The 13,226-nt window shown below is 39.6% G+C and overlaps 1 protein-coding gene across 3 annotated transcripts in view; it reads left to right on the forward strand.

Annotated features, from left to right (window-relative positions):
* PCYT1B (phosphate cytidylyltransferase 1, choline, beta) overlaps positions 1-13,226 on the forward strand; it is a 60,856-nt gene that overhangs the window by 11,529 nt on the left and 36,101 nt on the right. Inside the window, exon 1 of one of the 3 annotated variants that reach the window (XM_019529155.1) lies at positions 5,185-5,479. The exons of 1 other annotated variant lie outside the window; for it this stretch is intronic. In XM_019529155.1, coding sequence (XP_019384700.1) covers positions 5,363-5,479 — 117 coding nt within the window. In that variant the 5' untranslated portion in view covers positions 5,185-5,362. Of the gene's footprint in view, positions 1-5,184; positions 5,480-13,226 lie in introns of those variants that run through there. One more of the 3 variants, XM_019529157.1, reaches the window with a different exon arrangement.

Raw genomic sequence — 13,226 nt, forward strand, 5'->3', positions numbered from 1 at the left:
CAGAAAAGTAACAATTTTGAGTGTCATATCACTTCTTCCCACTGCTGGTAGCTGTTGGGAAGTCCCAATGCATATATATTAATATTCCTGTTTCTTTATTATGACCAGAAAAAGATATAGTTTTTGTCTTGCCTCTCTGATATTCAGTACATTTTAAATAACATCTTTTTCTCTATCAAGCTTACTGTGGAATCCACATAAGCACTCTTAACTTTATGTAAGATGCTCTACCACTACAATTCTTTTAAAGCCTGTGATAAATCTTATTTCCTGTACTTTCAGGGAGAACTGAAAAAATGGACTTCTCCTGCATTAAAAAGGCACAAATAGAGGACTTCAGCCTAGGGAGCTTTCTAAAGATTTCCTGTAGTGCTGCTTAGGAGAACTTGGTCATCGGAGCCAAATTTGTGTTAATCAAGTAGCTTAACTAGCTTAAGTATAAATATTACCATGATGGCAAGTCATAGTCCTGCTTTAACATTATTATAAAAAGAGCAAACCTCATCATTGGGTGCATCTACACATGATGCTACATTGCCATAGCAAAGCACTATGGGGACATAGCATCAGCAGGCACATACTGTGATGCTGCAACTACATCCCTGTAGCAACACACTCCCTCACTATAGAGCGTTGATAGGGTGATGTAGCAGCTAAAAATAACCATGCGCCACTGGCATGGTGCAGTACAGGCTGTTACTGTGACATCATGTTGTACTTCCAAAAGGAAGTACTAAACGACAATGCAATAACAACGGCACCACAGGGACATCTGTAGATGTGCCCATTGACTACTTAGGAAAAACATGTAACAAACAGTCTTCAAATACAAAAAAGGGTGCTTATAAAGAAGATGGTAATGAACTGATATTCATATAGACTACAGGGAGCAGGACAAGTAGTAATGAGCTTAAATTGCAAAAAGTGGGATTTAAGTTAGATATTAGGAAGAACCAACTATGAGCTTGGTAAAGCTTAATTAAACATCTGCTATAATGCTATAGCACAGATTACCTAGAGAGATAATAATTCAGCTACATAAACCAGGTGTGAATATCGAGTATTTATCTATTATAGAACTCAGTAGATCCAAGAAACCTTGCTTCCAATCTACATGCCATCCTCCTCCTCTCTTTTGAGTCTCCCTAGTGCAGGGGTGGGCAATTATTTCAGGCAGAGGGCCGCTTATCCAGTTTTTGAAAGCTGTTGAGGGCCACATAGGTCTTTGATAGGTGCCCCACCCCCTGGTTGCCATCTTTGGGAATGGGAGTCCTGCCCCCTAACCCCTGACCTTTGCCACCAGAAGTCCCTCCCTTTGCCCCTGGAAGTATACCTTTCAACAAGGGGTTTTGCCATCCTGGAACCAGAAAAATACCACATTATATTCTAAAAAGTAAACATCTACAACATTCATTAATTTGATTTAAAAAAATATTTTTGTCCTGGTTTACATGTCTTTGTGTAGCGCACATAGAGGTGATTGTATATAACAGCTTAAAATGAAGTCATACTCTTGTATATTGTGGAGGAGTATAGGTTTGTGGGGAGCTGTGGGTGTGTGGGTATGTGGGGTGTGGTTGTGCCTGTGAGGAATAGATAGGTGTGGGGGGTCTGGGTGTGGGGTGAGGGAGTATGTGGGTATGTGTGGATATGTGGAGTGTGGGTGAATATGGAGTTTGTGGGAGGCTTTGTGTAGGGGGGAGGGTGGCTGGGGTGTATGAAGGGGTGTCAGTGTTGGGGTCTGTGTGTTGGGGTCTGTGTGCAAGGCAGCGTGTGAGTGCAGGTATATGGTAGGGAGTGCGTGTCGGACTCACCCTATGAACACACACACACACACACACACACACCTGGTACCGATGCGGGCCCTGTGTTTCCCAGTCAAGTGTTGCAGCTAGGAGCCAAGTGGTGTCAGAGCAGTATGGGGGCAAGAAGGCAGGGAAATGGCTGGGGATTTCCTGCTTTCCTGCCCCCGTACTGCTCCAGTACCACATGGCAGGGCTGGGCTGAGGGCAGGGTTGGGCCATTTCATTCCTGATGAGGCTCCCCTTGGGTCCTACTGCCTCTGGTTCCTGTTGTCTTTGACAGGCAGCCAGCAGCAGATAAATATTTCCTAAATTTTTTAGGGGCCTCATGGACCAGATAAAATGGCCTGGTGGGCCGCATCCAGCCCATGGGCTGTATTTTGTCCACCCCTGCTCTAGGGACTATAGATAAGTCTCTATATTCTACTGTAAAAAGCAGCCTGATGAGGTTATAAATGCATATCTTGTGATCTGGGTGCAAATAATCAAAAGTTCGAGCTCTCTACCTGTCTTTTGTCCCTTTTATTAGTAGGCAGCTTCCCTGGCTCACCCAGTACACCTGAAATCTAGATAACAAAGGGTGTATCTACACAAGACTCTTTAAGAATGTGCAGTAAGAATGTGCGTCTACATGTGCACATGCTTCCTGCACAGTAAACCTTGCTAATTGCGAGTAAATTTGCTATCTGCAAATGCAAATGGCAAATTTACTTTTGATTAGTAGCGTACAAGTGCAGTAGCGTTCATGTAGACACCTGACTGAGAGCAAATCTGCTCCTGGTCAGCCAGCCATGAAGGGGTGGGAGATTGCTCCCTGCCCCTGGGAGCTGTTTGCTGCCAAGATGGGCTTCGCCATCAGAGCCCAGGCAGGGACTACTTGTTCTGACTCTATCCAAGTCCAACTTCACTCAGCCCAAGTTCCTGATACAAGACATATACTGTATTTTCTCATATCACACCCTACTTGCAAATACTCTTGTTTTGGGAAGATTTTTCTAGAGTTTTGGCTGCATAGAGCAGGGACAGAGCCTAGTCTTCAGCTCACTCACCCTCCTTTTCCTATTCAGGGAAAAGCTACAGTTTTAACCCTTTCGATGAATTATCATCTCTTGAGCCAAAAGCTGAAAGCTGAAACTGTAGTTGCTCTTGAAGACGAGACTTCATGGGCAGACCTAGGATTTTGAAAAGAGCCAAAAAATAATCTGCAGGGCTGTGAAATAGGAGAACGGAGACCAATAGTAGCTAACGGAGAGAAAAATGCTGAACAATAGCTTGATTAGCAGAACATCAAAACCATTAAAAAGAAGAGAGGGTCACTAACACTCATGCAATAAAAAGCAATTAGCAGGAATTGGGAAGATTATAGTGAGTCATGATGTCAGTTGACTCCCTCAGCACCCTCTGAATAGAAATGTCACTGATGCTGCAGAGCAGTTGTTTTAAATTTTGGGTGGAGTACTAATCAAAGTGGAGTGCAACCATACTGCATCCCCCCTGGATCTGCCCCTGCTGACTTCTGTTCCTTCCTCCGTGCAACTCCTGAAGCTAAACAAAGGAAAAGCAGCAGTGGCCATTTTATAGCATCTCCATACTCTATTCTGGGCAGAAAAATCAGTTTCCCTACCTAAAACACATCACGATTTTGGAAGGCAGATTCTTATGGGAAAGGTATGCATGGTATATGAGTAAATGTGGTACCTTATGTACACATTGCATATGGATTATTCTTCTGGTACAACATCCTTTAACTTTTTTCCTAAGGAAATGAATAACAAATTAAGGCCATGTTGCTATATTAATCACACTTTTAATTATTTCCCTTGAGTACATCTTCCATTATGTGGAGGACGGCAGGGAGACAGAATAAATGATAGGCAATTTAATTACAAGACAACAGATTCTACTATAGAATTTAGTTACGTAAACTTTTCCTTTGATCCTTTTTCTAGTCACTTTCCCATCTACTCCTCTTTATTCACACCTATGTATTTCTTTTGTACTTCATCTTTCCATTTCCTCTTTTCTTGCTCTACTTCCTTTGCCATGTCTGACTGAACATTTTTAAATAAAGCTCCTTATTGACAAAGAATGATCATGAGCCTTGATCCTTTATTCAACACTGCTGCTTCTAACTTCTGTTTTCTTTTACAAAGCTTGATTTGGGCAATTTAAAAAATCATTTGTTTTTATTTGGAATTTGAAAGTACTTGGGATCCATTCAAACATTAGGGAAAATGCAGCTGAATCAATGGAAGAATTGCCCAAGACCCAAAGCCATTAAAGTCAGTGGAAGTACAATGGTAAGAACTAAGCTTGATGTTGGCAAGAACAAACCCTAGAAACCAGTCTGGTTCTGTCCTGGTATTTCCTTACTTAATGCCTCAAGTATTTCTTCAGAAAAAGCTGTTGCTTCAGCCCTAAAATGCAGGGGAAAGCACAGGTCAAGAAAAAATTAAAGAAAAGAAGATGACTGCATAAATAAGTTCCTTGATTTATAAACAGCATCAGTATGTCAGTAGTACACATTCACTTCACAGAAGGCAGAACAGATCATTCCACTTTTTAACAGAAGTATCAAGCTGGTAGTTGCCTTTGAATTCCAGTTTAAAAGCAGTAACATGTTGCCATCTTATAGCACAATTAATTCAAACACCACCAAATACTTTTGAAAGCTGACTGATATTATGATCTCATTTTGTAGTGGAAACTAAAACAGCAACAGGTCAGTGATTTGCCAGGGCCAGCTAATGGTAGTGTCAGAAATAGAGCGTCAGATGTCTGCCTCCTAACCCACATTCTATCTATGGACAGCTGGAGTTCAAGCTTCACCAAATGAGCCTGTAGTGTCCTAGGCAAGACTTTGGGAAACTATTTTAGCACGGGTATGTGTCCAATTTACCTTTGCACCTGTAAGGTAAGTAATAAATGTGCCTTCCCCCCCCCCGCCCTTTTTTTGGTTTGTTTTTTTGTTTTGCACATACAACTTAATTTTCAGTTATGAAAATGTGGGCCTCAGTGAGCATCCGCAAGTTTTTATCCACTGGAGTGCAGTACTCCTACTTACTAGTTACAGTACTACCAATGTAGTACATTGTTCCTTTAATCAAAAGACAGTATGGGGATGTAATTTTAATAAGCATCTTGGGAAGACAGTTTTGTCAGATGTATAGGATGAAGGCGTGTTTATTCACAGTAAAAACCCTACACCGCTAAATAAGAAAACCCACCAGTTCTAGTGGTGTGTGTATCCTCTGGTCCGTCAGTACAGCACATAACTGGGATGGAGTGGTACTATGATGACAGTAACCAACCAGAAGACATCATGCAAATGAGAATACTGTATCCTGTTCCCATACCAGCTGCTCTGTTGCCGGCTGGTTGTTATAGTGATAAACTGAGGCCTTGCCTCTTTGCTTCTCCTTGAAAGAAAAACCTTTAATTCCTCTAGGGAAGGGAGAGTGAAAGAAGGGGGTGGGAGTGGAAATTATATGACAAAGAAAAACATCTGCCTGAGAAGAGAATAACAGAGAGGGCATTGCAGAAGGAAACATTCACTGGTCATGCCAGTGCTCACAACCGATGCTGAGTCAGAAACAGGTATCCCAAAATCCCTTTCTAATGAGCTTCTGTCAGAAACCATGGAGGAGATAGAACACACATGCCCTCAGCCTCGGTTGGTAAGTAAAAAGACAAAGGATGCATTATTTGTCATCCAAGAGCTCTTTGCATTATTAGGATGTAAAAGAATCTGTGTTTAAAAAAACTGAATGTATAAAATAGGAATTCAGCTACAGCGTAGTCTATCTCAGCTGTTTGTGCTTTATGTCTGCACTGTGAGAACTTGAATTACAAAGCACTATTGTACCGATTGTGGAAAAAAACAGACAGTTGGGGTACAGTGCATTTGTGAGTGAAAACGAGGTTAGTGCTTTGTTATGCCAGGTCTTGTTCTATAACAAAACATGTCAGTCAATGTAAAAATGGCATTTTTCGTCTGCATTTTTTGGTTCAGATTCATAGCAAAGCTGGTTATTTTGTTCTTCCCTGTTCTTTGTCTTTATGCTGACTTTGGGAAATAAAATGACTGTTAAGCAGAATTTCCACATCCCTATTCAAGATAGCAGTAAATACAGAATGCATCTGAAAAATGATATGACAAAATTACCCACATTTTAAAAGGGTCTCACCAGATTGCTGGTGCACACTTCCATGATTCCACTCCAGATAATTGCAGGCATGTGACTCAGGAAAGCTGCGTTAAAAAAGGAGCTGCATGTCTTTAATAATTAATGTATGGGAACAGTGCATTCAAAGAAACTGCTGTACATACAATTAGAGCGTCCCTTTATGTATGCTGTCTGGTAGGAGAACTGCTTCCATACCATTGCAATTCAGAGCTCTTCAGGCTCGTTCTGTATCTGCCAGGATTCGGTTTTTTACTGAATAAGACAAAGGTGTCCCTCGCAGTTTTTCTAAGTCATAAAGAACTTGGAAGCCTTCTGACCAAACTCAGGGCATTAATTATGGCCAAGACCAATCCTAGCTTCCCTGCCCTCCCTCCCTGAAGTTGAGTCTAAATGTACTGCATAGAGAATGGGGAAACAGAGTTTGGTTTTTCTGTTGAAGGGATGAAGGGGGCTGGTAAAAAAAAAAAGCAAAACAAAACAAAACAAAAAAACCCTCAAGTTGAGGATGGTTGTTTGGAAGAGTAACAAAGAGCTTCTCTAGGCAGTGCAGGCCACTTCCTAGTTGCACGAAGATTGGCTTCTTTCTGGTTGCAGCACTACAACAGTTACATCCTAGTGCTGCATTTTTTAAAATTACTTTAATCATTCTAAGTTTGGGGACGTTTTTATTCTTGTTCTTTCAGACTTGCTTTATTATTCCTACCAACAGTAACCACTCTTCTTCTCCTTACAGTACATATCACTGCAAGACACTAATAATAATGACACATATGAAAGCAAGATCCAAAAAGTGCACATATGTTACCAATGTGTGAGACTGCATGACTTATGCAATAGTTTAACACTAGAAATGAGACAATTTAACACAAAAATGTCACCACTGCCTTAATTAAAACATTTTTAAATCCAACTTTAGTAATTACATTCAATGCCATATTTCAGACATCCTCCTGTTATGACAAGTAGCAGCAACAGTTGCTGGGGTTGACATAAATTAACATTTTTTCTACTACCTCTTTTTTATAATTAACTAACAACTTTTAAAACCCTGTTAATTTTTAAATGGAAAGGAGATTTTTAGTGGGTTTTGAATGGAGATGTTAGTAAATATTTTGGTATTGCAGTGCACTCATAGATTCTGCTTAAGGCTTTTCTTGTTGAAAACCTTTCATACACAAAATAGAAAACCCTTTGAAAATATTGTCTCTCTGCTCTAACACACGTGCGTGCACGTGCACACACACACACACACGTACACACACAAAGTCAATTTGCTGCCAATATTTACAGTGTCACTAATTCCAGAAGAATTCCTATGGAAATGGAAGTAGCGGCCAGAGTATCTAAATAAAGTAGGAATTCATAATGATGTTTTAGATATCCATGGATACCAATAAATTTATATTGAACAACAGACACACTTTGAATAAAAATATATAGAAGCTTGTACCTCTGAGATGAGAGTCTGTGGGACTGCATATCTGCCTCATCTCCCACCTTTCTGAAAGAGATGTGCCAATGTTAGAAAAAAGAGGAGAGGTAACACTATTTAAAAGTAATTCAGTATACTCCACCTAATTATGTGCTAGTGAATGGTACTGATTGCTGCTTTACCAGGACTTTTTTTATATGAGTCTGTCTTGCATGGGAAGAATTAGAAACCAATACTCAAAAGAGTGAAATGATGCTTGATGAGTATTAAATAGCCATTCATTTCTAAGCACTATTCCTCCTATACAAAAATTGATAAACACTAAAATAATTAACAAAGAGGAAAGGCAGTATATGTGGGCTGAAGACAGGGTAGATTTTCCCCTTATAGACTGAACAAATCAGAGATGTATAGCATAAACTCTTCTGAGCCTAACCATACTTTATCATATGTTGTGAAAGGACATGCAGAGGCACTCAATTGGTGAATATGCATACAGTGGGTTGCAAACAATGTAACTATGTCATTGCATCAGTAGAGGATCTGGTTTATTTTGTATTCAGTTCAGCAGTTCGTTTCATTTAGAATTTGGTTTTGAGAGTTTGGGGGCTCTTTTTGGTTTTTTTAATTATTTTAAATAGCATCTTTTCTCAGCTCCTTATCCATCTCCAGGGGTTATATTGGGTCATTAATTGAGATAGCTGCTTCGTTAGAATAAAAGGTACAGGGTCATCCTAATTCAATCAATTTTGCCATAGTCCAATTATCCTGTACTATCATTTGTTACCATGTGATAATGTAATGCTGGTTGGCTATTGTTGGATTATTTAGAGATGATCTTAAATGCTACTGGATGGTCCTTAGGATGCTATGGGATTAAACCAATACTGCAGGCACCCTGAACTTGTAATGTTTAAATCTAAAATAATAAAAAATAAAACAAACACAACTCAAAATGTGACCAACTACCAGAAAGTTATTAAATAGTGCCCTTAAATGATAATGAAGCATTGCATAGGTAAATAAATGCTGGTATTTTTCCGAAGGAAATTTAGGCTCTTAAATGGATATTCTGCATAGTAAGTATTCACTTTGGAGTTGGCTATTTACTTTTTTTAAAGGAGTTGCTTACGTAAAGCCTCAAAACAGCAAATATTTTAAAATAATACCTGTCACAATATTTCTTTTTCAGTCATTTCCTCTAACTTTATGTCATGAAGGCTGCTATCTTAACAGGAACTAACACTGTAAGACTAAAGGACACCTCTGTCCTATGAAGAAAGCAGGGGACATAGAAATCAGTTTCCAGGTAATTTTCAATGTGTATTGAAACCTGAGTTTTTCTAAATGTAGCACTGTCCTCATATAAATTGCATGACTTCCTACTGTAGACACTGTCTGGGATTTCTGAATTAAAACAAGCAAAAACTAAGACTAGACCAGAGACTCCAATGATAATTCTTGTTGAGTAGATTCTCCCTAGTCCATTCTTCGTTCAAACTTTGTATACTTTATTAATTCTATTTTCATGTATTTGCCAATCAATATCTCTGACAATATCACATTATATAGTAATCTTAGACTCAGAACACTGCAGTGCAACAATCCAGCACATCATTGTCTCAAGTCTGTTGTACATTGAGGATTTTAGCTACCAACCTAACAATGCAATTGTTGCTAACCAGTGTAAGCCTCTAGTGTAAACAGAGTCTGGTTATGGATGCTCCTATTGTTTGAAATGAGGATAGACTGAGTAACTATGAAAGATTGCTTTACACTGATGCACCTGAGATACAGCTACACAGATGGCTAAAAGAGCCCAATGAGGCAAGCCCTTCATTTACCTGGAGGGCAGAAGTACACGAAAAAGGCATACAGAAGGTTGCTGGGGGTTCATTTGGAGGATGCAGCAATTTGAAACTGCGTGTTTATCTTTAAGATTATATGCTTTTTAGGGTCAAGAGTTTGACCCAAACCTTGCAATGAATTCCAGTGTTCCTTGTGAGACCAGAGCATATGTCTTTTCTGTACTTAGAAAGCATTCTAGTACTCCTAGGGAATTGCCACAATCTAACAATGACTGCTCTACACACCGGCTCCAGAGTATGAATAGGAACAATTCCAGACAGTGTCTGCTACAAAACAGAAGCAATGGCAATTTATAGGTATGGGGCTACAACAAAAAACAGCAACAAAAATGAATACACATTGAAACTGCCCTAAAAGTAAACTTTAAAAATTGCTGCTTTATTTCACTTTTTAACATATGTTTCTCTAATGTATATGTCGAGTGTTGCCTTTAAAGTGCTTAATCTAAACCTGTTGCTTTTTTCCTAAATAAAGCTCTGGGGGTTAACATTTTCAAAAGCTTGCTGGGGATTTGTGAGCCAAAGTCCCATTTTCAGTGCTTGAGTTAAGCATTTAATCAATGTCCTACTGGGACACTGCAACACAGTTCCTCATGCTCTTGTCATCCAGTGGACTCCTAGGCTCAGCTGAGCTGTACAATATAGTGTACTGCATAGAAAGAGTTGAACACCCCAGGAAAAGATCCCCTCAAAAAACCTGCTGAACGGAGAGCCACCAAAACTAGGTGCGAGTAAAATGCAGAATTAAAGGGTAGGACATGGGTGCTACTGCCAAGTACTGGCCAGGTCAGTCAGTCACCACTAGCCCAGGTAGTATTTCCCTTTGCTCAGCACCCTCAGCCACTAGGGCAGGGGTTGTCAACCTGTGGTGCATGTACCGCAGGTGGCATAGGCAACCTCTGTATGTGGCATGTGGTAGATCAGGAAGGGAACACACGGCACAGTGGCAGATAGGGCAGGAAGCAGAAAGCAGAGCAGCCGATGGGGCAGGGAGCACAGGGAAAAAAGAAGAATGCAGAGCAGAAGACTGGGTCCATGTGAAGAGGATCATAGTGAGGGTGCAGGGCTAATTTCTGGCACTCCTGTCAAAAACGTCAGTCCCACTGCACTAGACAATTGTAGCCTCACCTCCTGGCATTAAATGCAAAAGTCCAATATTCCCATCTTGAAAAAGACTGACAGAAATGGCCAGTAACATAGTGGTTACACCACTTACTTGATACATGGAAACCAGGTTTCTATCCCTGCTCTGCCTGTTTGAAGTCTCCCACATCCCGAGTGACTGTATTCTGGAGTAGGCCTCACACATTCTTCGTGATTGAGCTGTTTCATTTTTATATGAATAACTGTATATTACTTGGGACAGAGTGAAAAACAAAAATTAAAAGCCCAGTATTTAGCACATTGTCATCTGTACAGTTTGGGAACCAAAATTTTAAAAGGCTGCCAAATCCAGCTTCCATTTCTGTGTGTATAACTTTATCTGACACATGTTTACACATTTTTGTAATTTTTTTCTACTATAAGTCATCACTGAAAAACTAGATTGTAATTTGCCTGTCACTTCATTGAAGCACACAACACCTTTTCTCATGTCCCCAAATGCTACAATAAGTATCTGACAAAATTCAGTAGTTCTACGTATTTGACTGCAGGAGTCACAAATCAGATATGAGAGCAGGGGGTGTATAATATACCCTGTACAATTTATTGTAATTTTACATACACAGGTGCCATGCTATTTGGAACTAGCTGCATCAAGTAGCACATTGCTGCTTTCAATAACTGTGAATATCTACATGACATTCAAAAAGAAGATGACTAGTTACAGTGGCCTTTCAAGTCAGTAAAAACAAGGTTCTTACTATATAATAAACATACAAATAAGAGGAAACCCATGGGAAGAAGCTATATGTCCTAATCACATTTGGTGGAAGCACAGCTATAGAATGGAACCAGGAAGGTAGATACATACACAAACATTTGCCCAACAGAGATATATGCCACAAGGCACACACATACCTTCCTTTTCACATCATTTTTTTTTTTCATTTTCCACACAAAGACTGAAGACACAGGGTCAAAATGGTTTAAAGAAAGCCACAGGGCTGTTATCTGTTACATCACACCTTCAATATAAAAAAATATGCAGGAGGTGGGATAGTGATTTTGTGCTTGCAACAGGGATTTGCAAGAATATCTGTACAAAAAATACCTTTAGTATGGTCAGAAAAAGAATATTTTTGCTTCCACATATCTCTGTTTCAAATCTTCCAGAACAAATAGGTCATGGTTTATGCAGCAGATGTCTGAGGTGGGATATCAGACAGGCATAAACTGCAAGAGATGCAGATGTGCAGAACATGTGGCGCCTAATTCTTCCCTAATGTAAACTGTTACAACTCAGGTGGCTTTGGTAGATGTGCCCCTCCTCAGCTAAGGCTGAATTTGATCCTCTTGCTGTATGGTTACACAATATGCACATGTTAGTGTACAAGCAAAAAAAGAAGCAAGCGTTTGCAATCAAGAACTTCAGGTTGACATTATCTGCAGGATACTTTACCCTATATCCCATGAAGGCACAGACAGAATGCCCTTAAAGGACTGGAGAAATTAGCCTCATATTTCACCATCACAAAGCATTGCATACTTCTTCTGAATCCTGAGATGTCTGACTGACTGGTTAAGCTCCAGTGAAAAGTACTGAGTTGGTTTAACTGATGAAACTATGTCTTGCTTTCAGATTGTTCTTTTATGGCAGTGGTTCTCAACCTTTCTTTTCTCTAGCCACCTCTCAGAAAATGCCAGCTCTTAGCTTTCACTCACTTTCTGACTACAATAAATACTAGAGCCATCCTGTGGCAAAAAAATTCAGAAAGACCACAACAGCTCAGAATGTTTTTGACCCTACAGATTTTTATTTGAAATCTCTGGGTTTGTCTTGTGAATCATATGTAGGTGTTTGCACATCTAACATATGTAGGTGCTTGCACATCTAACAGTGCTAATATTGCATAGCACTCTATGGCCCGTGGATGCAGAACCAGTGTTTTATGGTATAGTCGTTGTGGATTAACTCCTATGACATTCTTTTCCCACTATGGCAATGAAGCAGTACCATGTGTGCAAACTGCCAGGATTAATGGCTTTTTCCATCTTGTATATTTGATAAGTTAGGTTGTTTGCTTGTTTACTTATTTGATTTATATCAATTTATATATTCAATTTTATCATCTGAGCTTTGTTTCCATGGGGCCCATTCTACCTCTAGTTCCATCTTACTTTTGAAAGATATGTTTTTAGTCAAGGTGAAGTTATGGCATTGATAAACTATTTCATGAAATATAATTGCCGGCATTAAGCATCAGCTTAGATTGGAGTCACTTCTAGTTTTAAAATCTATTAACTTCTCTTTCTCTTTCATAAGCATCCTCTCTAGATATTCTTAGGAGATATTTGGAGGGGGAAAGGAGGGGTGGGGGGGAAAGCAAACCATTTCTGCTTCTAAATGATTCAGATTTATCTTGGCATTATTCTCATATTCTCTTTCTCTTCCTTCCTCTCTCTGTCATATGCATGCGCGCGCACACACACACACACACACACACACAATATACCCCATAATCAAAAGCTACATCTATTTTTCAGAGAAGAATATAATTTTCAATCATTATTTCAAAGTATTGCATAAGAATAATTCCAGACTCCAAAAAAGAAAGAAAATCAAAAATCAGATGTCTATCCTCAGGAGTTTTACAAAGGCATTTATAGAAATATTTCTTCCTGCCTTCTTGTTGTGTAGAAGTCCCCACAAAAAACCCCAGACCTTCTGTGGAACAAACGGTACACAAAATGCTTATAAAAAATATCAAGTAAACCAGCTTGTAGAGGAGGAAGGTGGGAGCAGGGAACATTCCTGTCTTTTACAACTGTAGAA

The sequence above is a fragment of the Crocodylus porosus genome, unplaced genomic scaffold, assembly GCF_001723895.1.
Source record: "Crocodylus porosus isolate Cpor-Errol unplaced genomic scaffold, CroPor_comp1, whole genome shotgun sequence".
Taxonomy (NCBI): domain Eukaryota; kingdom Metazoa; phylum Chordata; order Crocodylia; family Crocodylidae; genus Crocodylus; species Crocodylus porosus.